This window comes from Oncorhynchus clarkii, chromosome 16, assembly GCF_045791955.1.
Source record: "Oncorhynchus clarkii lewisi isolate Uvic-CL-2024 chromosome 16, UVic_Ocla_1.0, whole genome shotgun sequence".
Lineage (NCBI taxonomy): Eukaryota > Metazoa > Chordata > Actinopteri > Salmoniformes > Salmonidae > Oncorhynchus > Oncorhynchus clarkii.
In genome coordinates, this window is record NC_092162.1 from 6811531 (window position 1) to 6834498 (window position 22968).

General features: G+C 43.3%; 1 protein-coding gene across 1 annotated transcript in view; it reads left to right on the forward strand.

The window, feature by feature from the left end:
- LOC139367903 (calcineurin subunit B type 1-like) overlaps positions 1–22913 on the forward strand; it is a 37025-nt gene extending 14112 nt beyond the window's left edge. Inside the window, exons 2-6 of the mRNA XM_071106279.1 lie at positions 3368–3407; positions 16328–16504; positions 18303–18362; positions 18611–18795; positions 20403–22913. Of these exons, the coding sequence (XP_070962380.1) occupies positions 3368–3407; positions 16328–16504; positions 18303–18362; positions 18611–18795; positions 20403–20450 (510 nt within the window). The 3' untranslated portion in view covers positions 20451–22913. The remainder of the gene's footprint in view (positions 1–3367; positions 3408–16327; positions 16505–18302; positions 18363–18610; positions 18796–20402) is intronic.
- Positions 22914–22968: the final 55 nt, after the last annotated feature.

The following is a 22968-nucleotide window of genomic DNA, read 5'->3' on the forward strand; positions in this document are numbered from 1 at the left end:
TGACTTACCTAGTTAAATAAAGGTTAAAATAAATAAATAAAATGAGGTAGTCACCTGGAATGCATTTCAATTAACAGTGTATACATATGTCTTTTGTCTTGCCACCCTCTGAATTATCAAGACAATCCATGTCTCAATTGTCTCAGGTTAAAGAAGGGTTTTCAAGCCTCGTCTCCTCCCCTTCATCTACACTGATTGACATGGATTTAGTGACATCTAGTGACAACAATAGGGGATCACAGCTTTCACCTGGATTCACCTGGTCAGTCTATGTCATGGAAAGAGCAGGTGTCATTAATGTTTTGTACACTCAGTGTATATATTTTCTGGGACCAAGTAAAAAAAAAAAAAAAAAAAAAAATTCTACAATTTCGATTCATTTATTCAGTTTATATAACATGTAACCAACCGCGAGCTGCCACTAAAAATAAATCAAAAGTATGAAATACATACAGAGACATTATAATTCGGCTCAAAAAGAAAAAAAACTGTTATGTAAAGAAAAATAAACAAAAAGAGGCCTATACAGTTGACATGTCAGAGCATAAACTATACCAGGAAGTGCAAGGAACTGTCCATGCATCCCCGAAGTAGAAGTGTGATGAGGCATATATCTGGGGAAAGGTATAAAACAAATTCTACAATGTTGAAAGTTTCCAAGAGCACGGTGGTCTCCATCATTGGGAAATTGAAAACATATGGAACAACCTAGACTCTGTCTAGAGCTGGCCATCTTGGCACACTGAGCAACGGGGCAAGGAGGGCCTTGGTAAGGGAGGTGACCAAGAACCCAATGACCACTCTGACAGAACTACAGAGTTCCTTGGCTGAGATGGGAGAACCTGCCAGAAAGACAAGTCTCTACAACACTTCACCAATCTGGGCTTTTTGGGAGTGGCTAGACGGAAGCCACTCCTGAGAAAAAGTCACATAACAGCACGCCTGGACTTAGCAAAAGTTAATAGTATGCAAGTATAAACACCATGGGACCACGCAGCCGTCATACCGCTCAGGAAGGAGACGCATTCTGTCTCCTAGAGATGCACGTCCTTTGGTGTGAAAAGTGCAAATCTTTTAAGGCACCAGGCAAAAGTTTCTGTGGCATGATAATTTAAAAAAAAACTCTTTGGCCAGAATGCAAAGCGCAATGTTTGGAGAAAAGCAGGCACAGCCCATCACCCATCTAACACCATCCCTACTGTGAAGCATGGTGGTGGCAGCATCATGCTATGGGGATTCTTTTCAGCGGCAGGGACTGGGAGACTGGTAAGTAAATAAATTGAGCCAAATACAGGCAAATCCTTAAAGGGAATCTGCTTCAGAGTGCAAACAACCTTAGACTGTGGCGAAAAATGTACGTTCCAACAGGGCAATGACCCCCAAGCATACAGCTAAAGCAACGCTGGAATTGCTTCAGAACTAGAATGTAAAAGTCCTTTGGTGGCCCAGCCAAAGCCCAGACTTGAATCCCATTGAACATCTGTGGAAAGACTTGAAGATCATCACTGCTCCCCATCTACTTTAACAGATCTTGATTAAATCTGAAAGGAAGAATGGGAGAAAATCCCAAAATCCACATGTGCAAAGCTGATACTGACATACCTAAGCTGACTCAATGCTGATACAGACATACCTAAACTGACTCAAAGCTGATACAGACATACCTAAACTGACTCAAAGCTGATACAGACATACCTAAGCTGACTCAAAGCTGATACAGACATACCTAAGCTGACTCAAAGTTGATACAGACATCTCAAAGCTGATACAGACATACCTAAGATGACTCAATGCTGATACAGACATACCTAAGATGACTCAAAGCTGATACAGACATACCTAAACTGACTCAAAGCTGATACAGACATACCTAAACTGACTCAAAGCTGATACAGACATATCTAAGCTGACTCAATGCTGATACAGACATACCTAAGCTGACTCAATGCTGATACAAACATACCTAAACTGACTCAATGCTGATACAGACATACCTAAGATGACTCAAAGCTGATACAGACATCTCAAAGCTGATACAGACATACCTAAGATGACTCAAAGCTGATACAGACATACCTAAGCTGACTCAAAGCTGATACAGACATACCTAAGATGACTCAAAGCTGATACAGACATCTCAAAGCTGATACTGACATACCTAAGATGACTCAAAGCTGATACAGACATACCCAAGATGACTCAAAGCTGATACAGACATACCCAAGATGACTCAATGCTGATACTGACATACCTAAGCTGACTCAAAGCTGTAATCTTTCCGCCAAAGGTGCTTCTACAAAGTATTGCTTCGGGGGTGTGAATACTTATGTAAATGAGATATTTCTGTATTTCATTTTCAATCCATTTACAAACATATATTTAATCAATGTTGAATTCAGGCTGTAACACAACAAAATGTGGAATAAGTCAAGGGGTGTGAATACTTTCTGAAGTTACTGTACATGTATATTTATATTCTGGTCTTAAATGATTTTAAAAACATTTTTTGGGGGGTGGGGATATTACTGCACTGTTGGAGCTAGAAACATAAGCATTTCACTGCACCTGCGATAACATCTGCAATACTATGTACGTGACCTATGAACTTTGATTTGATGGCTCAGTTTGTAGAGTATGGCGCTTGCAATGCCAGGATTTCGGGTTTGATTCCGGGGACCACCCCCATATGTAAAATGTATGCACAAATGACTTAAGTCGCTTTGGATAAAAGCAGCTGCTAAATGGCATGTCATTTATTACTCGCTAGCTTGCCTGTTGTCTTTAGCCCCTGTTGTCTTTTTGTATCCAAATCCGGCTTTAAACTTCTTCACAACAGTATCTCGGACCTGCCTGGTGTGTTCCTTGTTCTTCATGATGCTCTCTGCGCTTTTAACGGACCTCTGAGACCATCACAGTGCAGGTGCATTTATACGGAGACTTGATTACACACAGGTGGATTGTATTTATCATCATTAGTAATTTAGGTCAACATTGGATCATTCAGAGATCCTCACTGAACTTCTGGAGAGAGTTTGCTGCACTGAAAGTAAAGGGGCTGAATAATTTTGCACGCCCAATTTTTCAGTTTTTTATTTGTTAAAAAAGTTTGAAATATCCAATAAATGTCGTTCCACTTCATGATTGTGTCCCACTTGTTGTTGATTCTTCACAAAAAAATACAGTTTTATATCTTTATGTTTGAAGCCTGAAATGTGGCAAAAGGTCGCAAAGTTCAAGGGGGCCGAATACTTTCGCAAGGCACTGTATCTCACCTTTGCCTCCCGTATATCTCACCTTTGCCTCCTGTATGTCTCACCTAACTGTCTCCTGTATGTCTCACCTATGGTCTCCTGTTTCTCCTCTTCAGGGAAATGAGGCAAGTTACCCCCTGGAAATGTGCTCGCATTGTAAGTATCTTTGAATTACTAACTAACTGCTTTTGTTTGTCCGGCATCAACATCAGAAAATGAAACTATTCTCACTCCCCTCCGCTCTCTGCTTGTCTGAGCTTGTATTGAGTATTCAACATTATAACAGAGCTTCAAATGCTCAAATGCCACCCAACAAAAAGGACAGCATATATAAATTAGACTAACACCACACAGGGGCTTTCTGCTGGAGCCAGGGACACACTCAGAGGAGACTCAGGGACACACTCAGAGGAGACTCAGGGACACACTCAGAGGAGACTCAGGAACACACTCAGGAGAGACTTAGGGACACACTCAGGAGAGACTTAGGGACACACTCAGGGGAGACTTAGGGACACACTCAGGGGAGACTCAGGGACACACTCAGGGGAGACTCAGGAACACACTCAGGGGAGACTCAGGAACACACTCAGGGGAGACTCAGGAACACACTCAGGGGAGACTCAGGGACACACTCAGGGGAGACTCAGGGACACACTCAGAGGAGACTCAGGGACACACAGGGGAAACTCAGGGGAAACTCAGGGACACACTCAGGGACACACTCAGGGGAGACTCAGGGACACACTCAGGGGAGACTCAGGGACACACTCAGGGGAGACTCAGGGACACACTCAGAGGAGACTCAGGGACACACTCAGAGGAGACTCAGGGACACACTCAGGGACACACTCAGAGGAGACTCAGGGACACACTCAGGGACACACTCAGAGGAGACTCAGGGACACACTCAGAGGAGACTCAGGGACACACTCAGAGGAGACTCAGGGACACACTCAGGGACACACTCAGAGGAGACTCAGGGACACACTCAGGGACACTAAGGGACACACTCAGGGACACACTCAGAGGAGACTCAGGGACACACTCAGGGACACTAAGGGACACACTCAGGGACACACTCAGAGGAGACTCAGGGACACACTCAGGGACACTAAGGGACAAGCAGGCAGCCCAACAGTAGTTGCCGCGGTAGACCGAGGATAAGGTGTGTGACCCTGACCCGTGGCGAGCCGAGACCGTGGAAGGACTTCACCATTCCTGGATATTTCCAGCTTCGCAAGGACCCGCCCCCTCCCACTCCCCACAGCCCATGCTCCACCCCCAATGAAACACACACAAACACGCATAGCACTAGCAACAGCCAGTGCCTGTATGCAGCCTCCCAAAATAACCAAGGCCTGCTTGTTGGAGTTCCTTGTTGCTAGGGGTTTCCCAGAGCCGGAGCAACGGTTGTCGAGGAGAGGGGAGAGGGGGGGGGGAGAGATTCCATTACAATGGTTTATAAGGAGGACAGGACACCCACTGCCATAGATTTATGAGCCTAAAACTATTGTATTAGAACTGTTCTACTGAATGATGTAGCCTGCAGTCCAATGAATGTGGAGATATTACTATCAGTCTGAATGCTGAAAACTTTACGTATAGATTTCATGTAGAGTTTGCTGCACAACAGAATCCCTGTAGGGAGCATTACATACTGCTGTCCTAGCCATTATCCATCCACTAGCCTTCATTCCATACTGCTGTCCTAGCCATTATCCATCCACTAGCCTTCATTCCATACTTCTATCCTAGCCATTATCCATCCACTAGCCTTCATTCCATACTGCTATCCTAGCCATTATCCATCCACTAGCCTTCATTCCATACTGCTGTCCTAGCCATTATCCATCCACTAGCCTTCATTCCATACTGCTGTCCTAGCCATTATCCATCCACTAGCCTTCATTAAATACTGCTGTCCTAGCCATTATCCATCCACTAGCCTTCATTCCATACTGCTATCCTAGCCATTATCCATCCACTAGCCTTCATTCCATACTGCTGTCCTAGCCATTATCCATCCACTAGCCTTTATTCCATACTGCTGTCCTAGCCATTATCCATCCACTAGCCTTCATTCCATACTGCTGTCCTAGCCATTATCCATCCACTAGCCTTCATTCCATACTGCTGTCCCAGCCATTATCCATCCACTAGCCTTCATTCCATACTGCTATCCTAGCCATTATCCATCCACTAGCCTTCATTCCATACTGCTGTCCTAGCCATTATCCATCCACTAGCCTTCATTCCATACTGCTGTCCTAGCCATTATCCATCCACTAGCCTTCATTCCATACTGCTATCCTAGCCATTATCCATCCACTAGCCTTCATTCCATACTGCTGTCCTAGCCATTATCCATCCACTAGCCTTCATTCCATACTGCTGTCCTAGCCATTATCCATCCACTAGCCTTCATTCCATACTGCTATCCTAGCCATTATCCATCCACTAGCCTTCATTCCATACTGCTGTCCTAGCCATTATCCATCCACTAGCCTTCATTAAATACTGCTGTCCTAGCCATTATCCATCCACTAGCCTTCATTACATACTGCTGTCCTAGCCATTATCCATCCACTAGCCTTCATTCTGTCAGTTGCACTATAATCCAGAATCCCTCCCCCTCCACACCACACACACAGCCTCATTGGCTCAATAAAAATCCATTATGCTAATAGGGTTGGTGTCATGTGTCGGCCTGGCAGCATAAGTACAAGGCTGCTCATTTAAAAGTACACACACACCCCCACAGACACAGGGGTCTAATGGACAAAACAATGATGTAATCTTTCTGTGTGGTGAGATGAATGTACTGCTACAATGCTCATTTGATTGCTCGTTGCGCAACAGTTTTTTTATTCTCTGAAAAATGAAAGCCAGGAGCTGTGTGTGTGCCTGCGTACCATGCATACCAGGTTTTTTTCCAGTAATAGCCGGCTTTTGGCCAATACATTTTTTTATATATTTTGTATATATATATATATATATTTTTTTTGTTGTTGTTGAAAAGCCAATAAATACAATTGCCTCCCGTCCGGGAGAAGAAGAATGAAAAAAAAACAAACAATGAATATGGGATCTATCATCCCACAGTTTGTTTCGAAATATTTTTCTCGACAAGCTGATGTTTTAGTCATTTAGCAGACGCTCTTATCCAGAGCAATTAGAATTAAGTGCCGTGCTCAAGGGCACATCGACAGATTTTTCTCCTAGTCGTTTCGGGGATTCAAACCAGTGACCTTTTAAGTTACTGGCCCAACACTCTCAACCACTAGGCTAGCTGCTGCCCCCGACTAATAGAATAGATCAACTTTTTCTTCTATGGGGGACAGTAGATTGACAGGCTAGTGATTTTGATGTTCGTTACTTGTCTTGTTGTCTGAGAAAAAAAGTTCATGTGGACAGTCCTTCAAACATCTTCAAAGTGCTCATCAGAATTAGGTAATAATTAGTGCACATCGTTGCATCCTAGACTTGCGTGTTCTGTTATTCTGAATTACCATCATCTAAAAGGGGATTTCTGTCATTCTGAGCACCGTGGGTGGACGCCCTAATCAGGTTACTGACCCAACGCATATGGGTCCGGTCAATTTTAAATGCTGTCGGTCAAATGTTCAGCTTATATGTCTATTTATGTGTGTGTGTGTGTGTCTCTGTGTGCTCATGTCTGTGTTTGTTTGTTTGTGTGTGTGTGTGTGGTTTGGGGTGGCTAGCAGCAGGTTCTTGTTGCCTAGTAACACAGTTAAAAGTGAATCCAGTATTGATGGGCAAATGGTCTCTTTCTGCTGTGTGGAGTATCATCATAATTATTTTAGTCACTAAGGAGGACATCCCTCCAAGCAGGACATCATTAGCATATCTCAACGAGACTAATCAAAATGTCGACTGCATTTCAGTAAGGGCTTCTGATTAGCGATCCTACGTCTTGCCTTGTGTATCAGACATCACAGTATAGTATTGGGATCCCGAGTGGCACAGCGGTCTAAGGCACTGCATTTCAGTAAAGGCTTCTGATTAGCAATCCTATGTCTTGCCTTGTGTATCAGACATCACAGTATAGTATTGGGATCCCGAGTGGCACAGCGGTCTAAGGCACTGCATTTCAGTGCAAGAGGGGCCACTACAGTCCCTGGTTTAAAATCCAGGCTGTATCACATCCAGCCGTGATTGGGAGTCCCATAGGGCGGCGCACAATTGGCCCAGCGTTGGCCGGGGGAAGGCCGTCATTGTAAATTAGAATTAGTTCTTAACACTTGCCTAGTTAAATATATATATGTTTTTTAAGTTTAGCTTCATCCCTTGTCTCTCACTGTGCTCGATCCATAGGTCCTCTCTCTCTCTCCCTCACTAACTAACACACGTGACCACCCCCTTGGCAACGTCTCTTAGCCAATGACACTATTGAAGAGTAATGATTCTGTAGCATGGGTTGGAGACATTTCAAGCTGGGGTGTGAGGTTACCAAGCCAACTAATACAATATATGCCATTTAGCAGACGCTTTTAGCCAATGCGACTTAGTCGTGCGTGCATACATTTTCATGTGAGTGGTCCCAGCGGGAATCGATCCAACTGTCTTAGCGATGTGCCATGCTCTACCAACTGAGCTACAGAGGACAACAACTCTGTTATGTTTGCGCATACTGATGGTCTCAAATGTTGTCATACTTTAACTGACAATCCAGTCTACTACTCCTAGTACAGACTTTAACCGACAGTCAAACAATCAATCAAATTTATTTATAAAGCCCTTCTTACATCCGCTGATATCTCAAAGTGCTGAACAGAAACCCAGCCTAAAACCCCAAACTGAAAGCAATGCAGATGTAGAAGCACGGTGGCTAGGAAAAACTCCCTAGAAAAGGCAGGAACCTAGGAAGAAACCTAGAGAGGAACCAGGCTCTGGGGGGTGGCCAGTCCTCTTCTGGCTGTGCCGATTGGAGATTATAACAGAACATGGCCAAGATGTTCAAATGTTCATAGATGTCAAGCAGGGTCAGATAATAATAATCACAGTAGTTGTACAAGGGTGCAACCGGTCAGCACCTCAGGGGTAAATGTCAGTTGGCTTTTCATAGACAATCATTCAGAGATAGAGACAGAAGGTGCGGTGGAGAGGTTCCAAAACAGCAGGTCCGGGACAAGGTAGCACATCCGGTGAATAGATCAGGGTTCCATGGCCGCAGGCAGAACAGTTGAAACTGGAGCAGCAGCACGGCCAGGTGGACTGGGGACAGCAAGGAGGAGTCAGGCCAGGTAGTCCTACTGCAGCATAAATACTGGAGGCTGAGACAGGAGGGGTCGGAAGACACTGTGGTCCCATCCGATGACACCCCCGGACAGGGCCAAACACGAAGGATATAACCCCACCCACTTTGCCAAAGCACAGCCCCCACACCACTAGAGGGATATTTTCAACCACCAACCTACTACCCTGAGACAAGGCTGAGTATAGCCCACGAAAATCTCCCCCACCGCACAATCGCGAGGGGGGTGCCAACCCGGACAGGAAGATCACGTCAGTGACTCAACCCACTCAAGTGACGCACCCCTCCTAGTAACGGCATGGAAGAGCACCAGTAAGCCAGTGACTCAGCCCACGTAATAGGGTTAGAGGCAGAGAATACCAGAGGAAAGAGGGGAACCAGCCAGGCAGAGACAGCAAGGGTGGTTCGTCACTCCAGTGCCTTTACGTTCACATTCACACTACTGGGCCAGACTACACACAATCATACGACCCACTGAAGAGATGAGTCTTCAGTAAAGACTTAAAGGTTGAGACCGAGTCTGCGTCTCTCACATGGGTAAGCAGACCGTTCCATAAGTGGAGCTCTATAGGAGAAAGCCCTGCCTCCAGCTCTTTGCTTAGAAATTCTAGGGACAATTAGGAGGTCTGCATCTTGTGACTGTAGCGTACATATGTACAGCAGGACCAAATCAGAAAGATAGGTAGGAGCAAGCCCATGTAATGCTTTGTGGTTTAGCAGTAAAAACTTGAAATCAGCCCTTGCCTTAACAGGAAGCTATCCACTTCCTTATGTCTGAAACACAGGCTTCCAGGGAGGGCAATTTTGGGGCTTCACCACATTTCATTGAAAATGTACAGCTGTGTATCATCCGCATAGCAGTGAAAGTTAACATTATGTTTCTGAATTACATCACCAAGCGGTAAAATATACAGTGGAAGTCAGAAGTTTACATACACTTAGGTTGGAGTCATTGAAACTTGTTTTTCAACCACTCCACAAATGTCTTGTTAACAAACTATAGTTTTGGCAAGTCGGTTAGGTCATTTACTTTGTGCACGACACAAGTCATTTTTCCAACAATTGTTTACAGACAGATTATTTCACTTATACTTCACTGTATCATAATTCCAGTGAGTCAGAAGTTTACATACACTAAGTTGACTGTGAAAATGATGTCAGGGCTTAGAAGCTTCTGATAGGCTAATTGACATTATTTGAGTCAATTGGAGGTGTACCTGTGGATGTATTTCAAGGCCTACTTAGAAAAAATATTGTAGACCTCCACAAGTCTGGTTCATCCTTGGGAGCAATTTCCAAATGCCTGAAGGTACCACATGAATCTGTAGAAACAATAGTACGCAAGTATAAACACCATGGGACCACGCAGCCGTCATACCGCTTAGGAAGGAGACTCATTCTGTCTCCTAGAGATGAATGTACTTTGGTGCGAAAAGTGCAAATCAATCCCAGAACAACAGCAAAGGACCTTGTGAAGATGCTGGAGGGAACAGGTACAAAAGTATCTATATCCACAGTAAAACGAGTCCAAGACCACAATAAAAAAGCCAGACTATGGTTTGCAACTGCACATGGGAATACTTAGTAGGATTAAATGTCAGGAATTGTGAACAACTGAGTTTATTTTGGCTACGGTGTATGTAAACTTCAACTGTATAGTTGAACATGTATATATGCATGTACAGTATATCACAAAAGTGAGTACACCCCTCACATTTTTGTCAATATTTGAGTATGTCTTTTCATGTGACAACACTGAAGAAATTACACTTTGCTACAATGTAAAGTAGTGAGTGTACAGCTTGTATAACAGTGTAAATTTGCTGTCCCCTCAAAGTAACTCACACAGCCATTAATGTCTAAACCGCTGGCAACAAAAGTGAGTACACCCCTAAGTGAAAATGTCCAAATTGGGCCAAAAGTGTCAATATTTTGTGTGGCCACCGTCATTTTCCAGCACTGCCTTAACCCTCTTGGGCATGGAGTTCACCAGAGCTTCACAGGTTGCCACTGGAGTCCTCTTCCACTCCTCCATGACAACATCACGGAGCTGGTGGATGTTAGAGACCTTGCACTCCTCCACCTTCCGTTTGAGGATGTCCCACAGATGCTCAATAGGGTTTAGGTCTGGAGACATGCTTGGCCAGTCCATCACCTTTACCCTCAGCTTCTTTAGCAAGGCAGTGGTCGTCTTGAAGGTGTGTTTGGGGTCGTGATCATGTTGGAATACTGCCCTGCGGCCCAGTCTCCAAAGGGAGGGGATCATGCTCTGCTTCAGTATGTCACAGTACATGTTGGCATTCATGGTTCCCTCAATGAACTGTAGCTCCCCAGTGCCGGCAGCACTCATGCAGCCCCAGACCATGACACTCCCACCACCATGCTTGACTGTAGGCAAGACACACTTGTCTTTGTACTCCTCACCTGGTTGCCGCCACACACGCTTGACACCATCTGAACCGAATAAGTTTATCTTGGTCTCATCAGACCACAGGACATGGTTCCAGTAATCCATGTCCTTAGTCTGCTTGTCTTCAGCAAACTGTTTGCGGGCTTTCTTGTGCATCATCTTTAGAAGAGGCTTCCTTCTGGGACGACAGACATGCAGACCAATTTGATGCAGTGTACGGCGTATGGTCTGAGCACTGACAGGCTGACCTCCCCACCCCTTCAACCTCTGCAGCAATGCTGGCAGCACTCATACGTCTATTTCCCAAAGACAACCTCTGGATATGATGCTGAGCACGTGCACTCAACTTCTTTGGTCGACCATGGTGAGACCTGTTCTGAGTGGAACCTGTCCAGTTAAACCGCTGTATGGTCTTGGCCACCGTGCTGCAGCTCAGTTTCAGGGTCTTGGCAATCTTCTTATAGCACAGGCCATCTTTATGTAGAGCAACAATTCTTTTTTTCAGATCCTCAGAGAGTTCTTTGCCATGAGGTGCCATGTTGAACTTCCAGTGACCAGTCAGTATGAGGGAGTGTGAGAGCGATGACACCAAATTTAACACACCTGCTCCCCATTCACACCTGAGACCTTGTAACACTAACGAGTCACATGACACCGGGGAGAGAAAATGGCTAATTGGCCCAATTTGGACATTTTCACTTAGGGGTGTACTCACTTTTGTTGCCAGCAGTTTAGACATTAATGGCTGTGTGTTGAGTTATTTTGAGGGGACAGCAAATTTACACTGTTATACAAGCTGTACACTCACTACTTTACATTGTAGCAAAGTGTCATTTCTTCAGTGTTGTCACACGAAAAGATATACTCAAATATTTACAAAAAGTGTACTCACTTTTGTGATATACTGTATATATGTGTATGTATGTATGTATGTATACCTGTATAGTCTATCACTCCTAGTACAGACTTTAACTAACAGTCCAGTGTACAACCTAATAGTGGTGTCAGCCAGACTCAAACACATGATGTCACCTAATAGTGTTGTCAGCCAGACTCAAACACATGATGTCACCTAATAGTGGTGTCAGCCAGACTCAAACACGTCACCTAATAGTGTTGTCAGCCAGACTCAAACACATGATGTCACCTAATAGTGGTGTCAGCCAGACTCAAACACGTCACCTAATAGTGGTGTCAGCCAGACTCAAACACATGATGTCACCTAATAGTGGTGTCAGCCAGACTCAAACACATGATGTCACCTAATAGTGGTGTCAGCCAGACTCAAACACGTCACCTAATAGTGGTGTCAGCCAGACTCAAACACATGATGTCACCTAATAGTGGTGTCAGCCAGACTCAAACACATGATGTCACCTAATAGTGGTGTCAGCCAGACTCAAACACATGATGTCACCTAATAGTGGTGTCAGCCAGACTCAAACACGTCACCTAATAGTGGTGTCAGTCAGACTCAAACACTCATTTTGGAGGAAGGGACAGTTTACTGTAAGTGTGAAGTAGCAAGGCATAAATTAAAGGAAAATTCTCTCCAAAAACTATATTTTGGTATTTGTTTCATTAATCCATTGTTGACATAGTCCTAAAATGTTTTGCTTTTCAGCAATCAAGTTTAAAAGTTATCTAACTTTTCAAATTTAAGAATCATCCGTGTATGATGTATTTTGCATCATGATGTAAAACACAGCATCATGTTGTAAAACACAGCATCGTGTGATGTAAAACACAGCATCGTGTGATGTAAAACACAGCATCATGATGTAAAACACAGCATCGTGTGATGTAAAACACAGCATCGTGTGATGTAAAACACAGCATCGTGTGATGTAAAACACAGCATCATGATGTAAAACACAGCATCATGTTGTAAAACACAGCATCATGATGTAAAACACAGCATCGTGATGTAAAACACAGCATCGTGTGATGTAAAACACAGCATCATGATGTAAAACACAGCATCATGATGTAAAACACAGCGTCATGTGATGTAAAACACAGCGTCGTGTGATGTAAAACACAGCATCGTGTGATGTTAAACACAGCATCATGATGTAAAACACAGCATCATGATGTTAAACACAGCATCGTGTGATGTAAAACACAGCATCGTGTGATGTAAAACACAGCATTGTGTGATGTAAAACACAGCATCGTGTGATGTAAAACACAGCATCATTATGTAAAGCACAGCATCAGGATGTAAAACACAGCATCGTGTGATGTTAAACACAGCATCATGATGTAAAACACAGCATCGTGTGATGTTAAACACAGCATCATGATGTAAAACACAGCGTCGTGTGATGTAAAACACAGCATCGTGTGATGTAAAACACAGCATCAGGATGTAAAACACAGCATCGTGCGATGTAAAACACAGCATCATGATGTAAAACACAGCATCATGTGATGTTAAACACAGCATCATGATGTAAAGCACAGCATCGTGATGTAAAACACAGCATCGTGATGTAAAACACAGCATCGTGTGATGTAAAACACAGCATCATGATGTAAAACACAGCATCGTGTGATGTAAAACACAGCATCGTGTGATGTAAAACACAGCATCGTGTGATGTAAAACACAGCATCATGATGTAAAACACAGCATCATGTTGTAAAACACAGCATCATGATGTAAAACACAGCATCGTGATGTAAAACACAGCATCGTGTGATGTAAAACACAGCATCATGATGTAAAACACAGCATCATGATGTAAAACACAGCGTCATGTGATGTAAAACACAGCGTCGTGTGATGTAAAACACAGCATCGTGTGATGTTAAACACAGCATCATGATGTAAAACACAGCATCATGATGTTAAACACAGCATCGTGTGATGTAAAACACAGCATCGTGTGATGTAAAACACAGCATTGTGTGATGTAAAACACAGCATCGTGTGATGTAAAACACAGCATCATTATGTAAAGCACAGCATCAGGATGTAAAACACAGCATCGTGTGATGTTAAACACAGCATCATGATGTAAAACACAGCATCGTGTGATGTTAAACACAGCATCATGATGTAAAACACAGCGTCGTGTGATGTAAAACACAGCATCGTGTGATGTAAAACACAGCATCAGGATGTAAAACACAGCATCGTGTGATGTTAAACACAGCATCATGATGTAAAACACAGCATCATGTGATGTTAAACACAGCATCATGATGTAAAGCACAGCATCGTGATGTAAAACACAGCATCGTGATGTAAAACACAGCATCGTGTGATGTAAAACACAGCATCATGATGTAAAACACAGCATCGTGATGTAAAACACAGCATCGTGTGATGTAAAACACAGCATCGTGTGATGTTAAACACAGCATCATACGGAGATGATATCTGTATTTTGAAAAAGTTACATAACTTGAAAAACCACTTAATTATCAGGTAGAACAGGAATATTTGAATAGCCCTGCATTAGGGGATAATCTCAGACATTGGGTTCAGTCCCACACACAGAAATATCATAATCTACTGTATCTGTGTACTGCAATCTAGTTAACCACTTTCATTAGGCCTAAACAAATGTCAGTTGGTACATTGTCAATATATCTAAGAAAAAGTAAGAAAAAGTAGTGAGAGACAGATGGCACAAGGCAGATTTGTTCCCCAGAGATCTGGCTATGGAGTGCCTGCAGCAAATGCTGCCTCTATACTCGTATACCACTCACACAGTCATCCCTCTAGCTTCTGTTTAGTCATCAGGCTAATGCATGGTGGCGTCGTCCAACCCAAAATGCGCACACACACACACACACACACACACACACACACCTCCCTCTCCCTTTCTCTCACACTCATTCCATTTCTCTCTGGCTCATAGCTTTCTGCAACAGCTAAGTGTCTCTGTTTTCTCTCCTCTCTCTCTTTCCTACCTACCTTCTCAGTTGAACTCCCCCCTCCTCTCTCTCTCTCCATTCTGTGAGGTTTGTCTAAAGATGAATAGCTATATCTGACTATAAGGTAGGACAGATTATAGTAGTATTGTGTGGGGAGGGGGAGGGGGGGGGGAGGGGGGGCAGTAGACCGGTTCACGTGATCATAGCGTGTCTGAATAAGCTTATACTGTAGTTAGTATCTATGTTATTACAAGGCTTACCCCATGCTACTGTGAGAGGGGACAACAGAAACTAGGTGGGATCAGTACTCTCTGTAATGGCAGGAGCTCACAAGGCACAGGGCAACAAGCTCTCCTCGGGGACTGGGACAGCTAGGGCTGTTTGTACTACCCACATCGACATGACCAACAACAGATGTAAGTTCACTCAACTGGAAGATTTCAGGCAATGTTTGTGTAGTTAACTTGACCCCCCCCCCCGCCTGTGTTTTAAAGGCACTGTTGGGTCGGTGTAGGTGGGGAGGAAGAGAGTAGTCCTCGCCTACATACCGTCATTAGACCACATTATGTATGTGTGTGGGTACAGGGTTTGCTGGGTGCCTACCTGCATAGATCTACTCGTGTTAATGTGGTAATGTGTTGCGTGTCCATATTCCAGGAGATCTAGGTAAGCTGACGGCTACTTTTAACGGCAAAGGTTTTTACTTGCTATGACTGTGATACTGTATGTGGTTGTCTTGCCTACGTTGGTTGAATACACTGACTGGAAGTCGCTCTGGATAAGTGTCAAATAATTACCAAAATGTAACGTCTAATTTTGTTCATGATCCCTCTCTCTCTTTTTCTCCTGTCTCGCTCTCTCTTTTCTCCTTTCTCGCTCTCTCTTTTCTCCTTTCTCGCTCTCTCTTTTCTCCTTTCTCGCTCTCTTTTCTCCCGTCTGTCTGTCGGTCTCTCTTTTCTCCTTTCTCGCTCTCTCTTTTCTCCTTTCTCGCTCTCTCTTTTCTCCTGTCTCGCTCTCTCTTTTCTCCTATCTGTCTGTCTGTCGCTCTCTCTTTTCTCCTATCTGTCTGTCGCTCTCTCTTTTCTCCTGTCTCGCTCTCTCTTTTCTCCCATCTCGGTCTCTCTTTTCTCCCGTCTGTCTGTCGGTCTCTCTTTTCTCCCATCTGTCTGTCGGTCTCTCTTTTCTCCCATCTGTCTGTCGGTCTCTCTTTTCTCCCGTCTGTCGGTCTCTCTTTTTTCCCATCTGTCTGTCGGTCTCTCTTTTCTCCCATCTGTCTGTCGGCCTCTGTTTTCTCCCGTCTGTCTGTCGGTCTCTCTTTTTTCCCATCTGTCTGTCGGTCTCTCTTTTCTCCCATCTGTCTGTCGGTCTCTCTTTTCTCCCGTCTGTCTGCCGTCTCTCTTTTCTCCCATCTGTCTGTCGGTCTCTCTTTTCTCATCACTCTCTCTCGTCTCTCTCTCTTTTCTCCTGTCTCTCTTTTCTCGTCTCTCTCTCTCTACTCCAGTCGATGCTGATGAGATTAAGCGTCTGGGAAAGAGGTTTAAGAAACTGGACCTTGATAACTCTGGGTCCCTTAGTGTGGAGGAGTTCATGTCCCTCCCTGAACTTCAGCAGAACCCGCTGGTCCAGAGGGTCATCGACATCTTCGACACCGATGGAAACGGAGAGGTGGACTTCAAGGGTAAGCCAGAGCGCAAGAGTAGCTGGTCCCAGATCTGTTGTCTCCTTCTATAGCCTGGTCCCAGATCTGTTGTCTCCTTCTATAGCCTGGTCCCAGATCTGTTGTCTCCTTCTATAGCCTGGTCCCAGATCTGTTGTCTCCTTCTATAGCCTGGTCCCAGATCTGTTGTCTCCTTCTATAGCCTGGTCCCAGATCTGTTGTCTCCTTCTATAGCCTGGTCCCAGATCTGTTGTCTCCTTCTATAGCCTGGTCCCAGATCTGTTGTCTCCTTCTATAGCCTGGTCCCAGATCTGTTGTCTCCTCCTATAGCCTGGTCCCAGATCTGTTGTCTCCTTCTATAGCCTGGTCCCAGATCTGTTGTCTCCTTCTATAGCCTGGTCCCAGATCTGTTGTCTCCTTCTATAGCCTGGTCCCAGATCTGTTGTCTCCTTCTATAGCCTGGTCCCAGATCTGTTGTCTCCTTCTATAGCCTGGTCCCAGATCTGTTGTCTCCTTCTATAGCCTGGTCCCAGATCTGTTGTCTCCTTCTATAGCCTGGTCCCAGACCCGTTGTCTCCTTCTATAGCCTGGTCCCAGATCTGTTGTCTCCTTCTATAGCCTGGTCCCAGATCTGTTGTCTCCTTCTATAGCCTGGTCCCAGATCTGTTTGTGCTTTTGCCTATACCATTGTGTATGACAATTTTTACTAGTGAATAAATGCTTGGGACCGACAATGTCTTTGAATTTAAGTTCATTTGCTGAAATCAAGGTCAATAAATCAGGGACATCAGTGTTGGTTAACGTGTCTATTGTCCTCCTGTCTGAGAATGTCCCAGCACAGTACATGGTGGCCTACACCAGAGGGGTATAATACAAACCAGGGTCAATGAGCGGTCCAGAAAATGAATTGTCTGAAATAACTTTTTATTTTTTAGCAAGAAAAGCTTGATATGGGCATTGACTCAACAACCAAACACACACATATCTAAGTTTAGCTTTCTTAATTAACCAGAAGATTATTTCTGTCTGTTCATCAAAGTTAGCTGGCTAACTCATTGATCCTGCTTCCTGATAGTTGTTGGTTAAATATACAATCTACACAGGACCTTCTAATCAGCAGGTTTCCATATCACCATGCTGTAAATTCATTAATAGACCAATAACAAAGAAGTTCTGAACCGAGTTCTCAGTTTTCCCCTCCCCACTCAGAACATATCCAGACAGTCCTAGCAAGAATCTTACTTGAGAAATAGCTATTTTTATACAATTTAATGGAAATCATTAGAGTAAGGTACTTAGTTGTTACCCAGAAATAATCTTATATTGATATAAAATGGCTGCATTGGGCCTTTAATCACATTGCATGATTAACAAAAAAGGATCTTGATGACCAGGGAGATAAGTTGGTACTTTGGCCTGGACTGGGTCAGACTTCCAGTGTTTCTCTCGGGTCTACTCTGCCGAACAGAACCTGCAGAAGAAGTAGTAACACTTAACGCAGGACAGTCAGGACTAGATAGCCCGGATTCCATCCGGATACAACACGATTTACATTTTAAAGATCATTTCCGATTGAGCCGACATGTCCCATCGTTTACCGTGAATGCGGTCTCCGCGAAAGAAGTTGCATAGAGGAAAAGGGGCGTTCTGATTGGATATAGCCCTAAACATGGATTGTAGTAATTTGCTACTGATATTGATTGAACTTATGAATGCATAAGTAGTGTATTTGATCAGTCCGATTTATATAAAATGATTGCGTACAGTATAAGAAGTCAAATAATGTCTGACTCTAAACCATCTATCCCCCCCCCATCAGAATTCATTGAGGGAGTCTCACAATTCAGTGTCAAGGGGGACAAGGAGTCAAAACTTCGGTGTAAGTAGACAAATCTACTCCATCCTACATCTATACACGTCTTCACCACACAAAGTTAAATGATCTGATCTACAAAGACAAAAACCCATCCCCCTGTCCCCCCACTTGCCTGGGTAGAAACAGAATGGCTGATCGCATCAACGATGAGTCTTTCTCCAAAATACAAAACCAAAAAGGTCTGTGTTCAGGATCGCTGACTGACCTCCACATCCTTCCACGTTTCCCTGACCCCTGACCCCCCCCTCTAGTTGCCTTCCGGATCTACGACATGGACAAGGATGGCTACATCTCCAACGGAGAGCTCTTCCAGGTGCTGAAGATGATGGTAGGAAACAATCTGAAGGACACCCAGCTGCAGCAGATCGTGGACAAGACCATCATCAACGCAGACAAGGACGGAGACGGCAGGATATCCTTCGAAGAGTTCTGCTTAGTAAGTCTGGGGTCGTGGGTGGCTGGGGAACTGGGGTGGTGGGTGGCTGGGGAACTGGGGTGGTGGGTGGCTGGGGAACTGGGGTCGTGGGTGGCTGGGGAACTGGGGTCGTGGGTGGCAGGCGAACTGGGGTTGAAAAGGATACTACAGGATGCTACTGTACCTGTAGACTTTAGCCAGTTAGCATTGGCTTGCGAAACTACCTCTAACTTCCTTCATACTGCACGCAGAGGACATTTTCCAGAATTGTGCAACCCTATTGGGGGGTAACTCCAGTTTTGGAGGTCTGTTATGGTTGATGGCTTCTCCTACCCAGCTCGAACACACCAGATGGCTCATTCAGTGGAGGGTAATGTTATGTATAGAGCATGATTCCAGCCCCATTTCACTAAGAAAGTTCTGTATTCTGTTTCACTCTTCTAAATAAGCTATATTAGGCACATATTTTTCTAAGGCAGCGGTTCCCAAACTTTTCCGTTCCGGGGACCACCAAATCACCGTCAAAAGCTCTCGAGGACCACCATTGGCAGTAAAAATTTAGCAGTGAATTTAACAAATTAGTCCTATTATAATAAACTATTGGAATTTTGAAAAGTAATGTCAAATTGCTTATAATACAATTAATACTCCCAACTGTTATTTTCTCTGGAAGAAAAAAATCAATTTGTATTTCATTACATTTATCAAAAATAATTGGCTGAACACAGGTTGGAAAACACTGCTCTAGAGTCTTGAACTGAAACACTGTTCTTGTGGGAGTATTATCTTCAGGACAACTGTTGGAGCGTGGTTATAGTTGGTTTGTGCTGGAGCAGCCCAAGGTTGTCGTGAAGGGATTGTGTGACTTCGTTTGAAGAGACTCATTCATTAAAATAGCTGAGAGTGTAAGACGTATTTTCTGTAATACTAAGGAGTTAACAGGATACTGTAGTTATACTAGTGTTAACAGGATACTGTAGTTATACTAGTGTTAAGGAGTTAACATGATACTGTAGTTATACTAGTGTTAACAGGATACTGTAGTTATACTAGTGTTAAGGAGTTAACATGATACTGTAGTTATACTAGTGTTAACAGGATACTGTAGTTATACTAGTGTTAAGGAGTTAACAGGATACTGTAGTTATACTAGTGTTAACAGGATACTGTAGTTATACTAGTGTTAAGGAGTTAACAGGATACTGTAGTTATACTAGTGTTAAGGGGTTAACAGGACACTGTAGTTATACAAGTGTTAAGTTGCCTCTCTTAGTTGGAATCATGTTGCATGATTTTGAATTCTGCTAATTTAGCCAATAGCATTAAGAATCAATCTGTTCCCGCCTGCTTTTACTCTAGAATTGGAATTAGAACTACAATTTACTCTAGAATTGGAATTAGAACTACAATTTACTCTAGAATTGGAATTAGAACTACAATTTATTCTAGAATTGGAATTAGAACTACAATTTATTCTAGAATTGGAATTAGAACTACAATTTACTCTAGAATTGGAATTAGAACTACAATTTACTCTAGAATTGGAATTAGAACTACAATTTACTCTAGAATTGGAATTAGAACTACAATAATAACTATTTGGTTCTGTTCCTCCTCTCTTCCCCTAGGTGGTGGGTGGCCTTGACATACACAAAAAGATGGTGGTAGACGTGTGAGCATGTCCCTCCGCTCCTCTCCCTCCCCTCGCTTTCTTCTCCATCGGTCTCTGAAGATCTGCTCAAGACGTCTGGCAAACACTTCGTGTATCAATGGAAGTCTTCTCTCTCCCCGTGAAGCCCCCCCCCCCCCCCTAAACAAGCCACAAGCTTCGCGAAGCCAATTTAGTTGTGTTATTGAACTCCGATCCTCTCGATAACCTGAAGGACAGCTATTTTTTGTTTGTAAGAGCATCCCAGTTTGAGGGAGGGAGGGGAAAGGTTGGCTTGATTATATTTTGTCCCCAAAAAAATTGTAATGTTATTTTTTTTTTAATATTTATTTTTGTTCTGGTCTCTTTTTTTATAGACAAGTATATCTATAAATGTTTATTTAGTGGGGAAATGTGTCATTATCTGAGGTGTTGCGTTTAAATAATATACTTGATTTGGGTTACAATTCAAAACGTAGGGTATAAAGTGCCAACCAGGACATATGGTATTGTTATTATTAAGTGTCCACCATTGCGGTCAGTGATGGACTGGTCTGTGATGAGTCAAACGCTCGCTGCAAGATCACTAATGGTTAGATGCAAATTTCATTTTCAAAAATAAACAGCAGTTTCTTTTGCATTATTTGACTCCTGAGCAGGTTGGATTAGATCAATTAAGACATTTGACTCCTGAGCAGGTTGGATTAGATCAATTAAGACATTTGACTCCTGAGCAGGTTGGATTAGGTAAATTAAGCTTCCGATCACATTAAACATACAATACCTGTTGGAAGTTTAGAGTGAAAGGCTGTTTTATTATGTTTATACTTTGAGATTATTATTCTAAGCGTAGAGAAAGTGATGTCATACTAATTTGTATTTTTACTTACTTTAACGACACGTTTTTACGTTGAACCATATGACAATCCCCCAATGCAAACTAAATGGGCGGCAGGTAGCCTAGCAGTCAGAGGCGAGCCAGCAACCGGAGGGTTGCTAATTTGAATCCCGGGTGAGACGGGAAAAATCTGAAGGGAAGTGAGCTGGTAACCAGAGGGTTGCTGCTGGTGTCAAATCCTAGATGGCATAACCTGCCGTTGTACCCTTGAGCAAGACCCTTAACCCTCCCCCCACAGCAACTGCTCCATGGGCGCCGTAGTATGGCAGAGTCCCCTGCTCTAACCTGTGTGTGTGTGTGTGTCTTGGGATAAAGTCAAATGTTCTGTTGCACCTTGTGTACAATTGAACGAACAAAAGGATCTTGTACAGCTTGATCACTCAAGTTCAAAAAAATAATAATCTCTAACATGGACCATCTATGTATTTGTATTTTATTATATCTTAAACTGAGGAATATCCTAAAATATCGAGATGAGAAAGATTGAATGAATGTCAGTGAGTTATTGAGGGAATATAGAATGTTATGGCATGTTATTGAGACTCAACTGCAGGCAGCATAGTAACTGTATATTAGGTCAATGTTTGCTCATCTTAGTAGAGAGAGAGGCTGCAGCAGCCAATGTCAACCCCCCCCCCCCCCCATCAGTAGTGCATTTACAGTACAGGGTTCTTTCTAACGCAACAACGGAGTTACTCGTAAACGTTTGGCATGATCAATGGACATACGGTACATTTGAGAGTACATTAGAAAGTGAAGATTTAAGAACCTATCATCACGATCGCCTCATCGCTCCTCTCCCTCCGTGGCATTCACAGTAGGGAGACTGACACAAGTTTAAGGTGAAATGGGCATCCCGAGAATAGAATTGTAACAAAAATGGCGGTGGGTTGTATTTTAATGATTTGATAGTTGGTTTGGAAACCATTGTTTTTAGTGAGACGTCTCAAATGCCTCCCTGCATAGTGTACTACTTTTTAACCAGGGCCCATAGCTCAGGTCAAAATGAGTGCATCATATATAGGGCACTGTACAAGTGGCTTTGCTTGGGTCTCCTATGTTTGCATGATGATTTTCCTGCATGTAGATGATCTATTTAAATAAATCCTCGTTAAAACACGTGAATGGTGAGGTCAGTAAAAACGATATTTAATAATCTACTGGGAAACATATTGGTTTTTGTCCTAACTTTGTTAAAATGTTCACATTATGGAGCAGTAATCCAAACGAACTGAACTACATGTTAACTTTGTATCCCCCCCCCCGGATCAGCGCGATGAGGACTCTATTCCTGTAAAAAGCTGGTCCCAAATTCAACTGCCACTCGACACGGTTTTGTATAGAATCTTTCCATTCCGTCATCTACATAGTTCAGATTTTTTGTTCTGCAAGTACTACTTTCTCTATTTCCTTTGAAGGGGACTCGGTGCTCTTTTATTTGTGTGTGGAAACTGAAACGGTTAAGTTTGACTAATAGTTATTCTCCCCTTTCTCTGCATGGTGCATCTGATGCTGTGGGACTGTTGGAAACTTGATATTGTATGAAAATTTAAATAATAATAATAATAATAAAACACTGAAACATTTTAAGTACGAGTTGTGTGTGTGATCACTTTCTTTCCCTGTTGTGTCGTGGGGTTTCTGGATT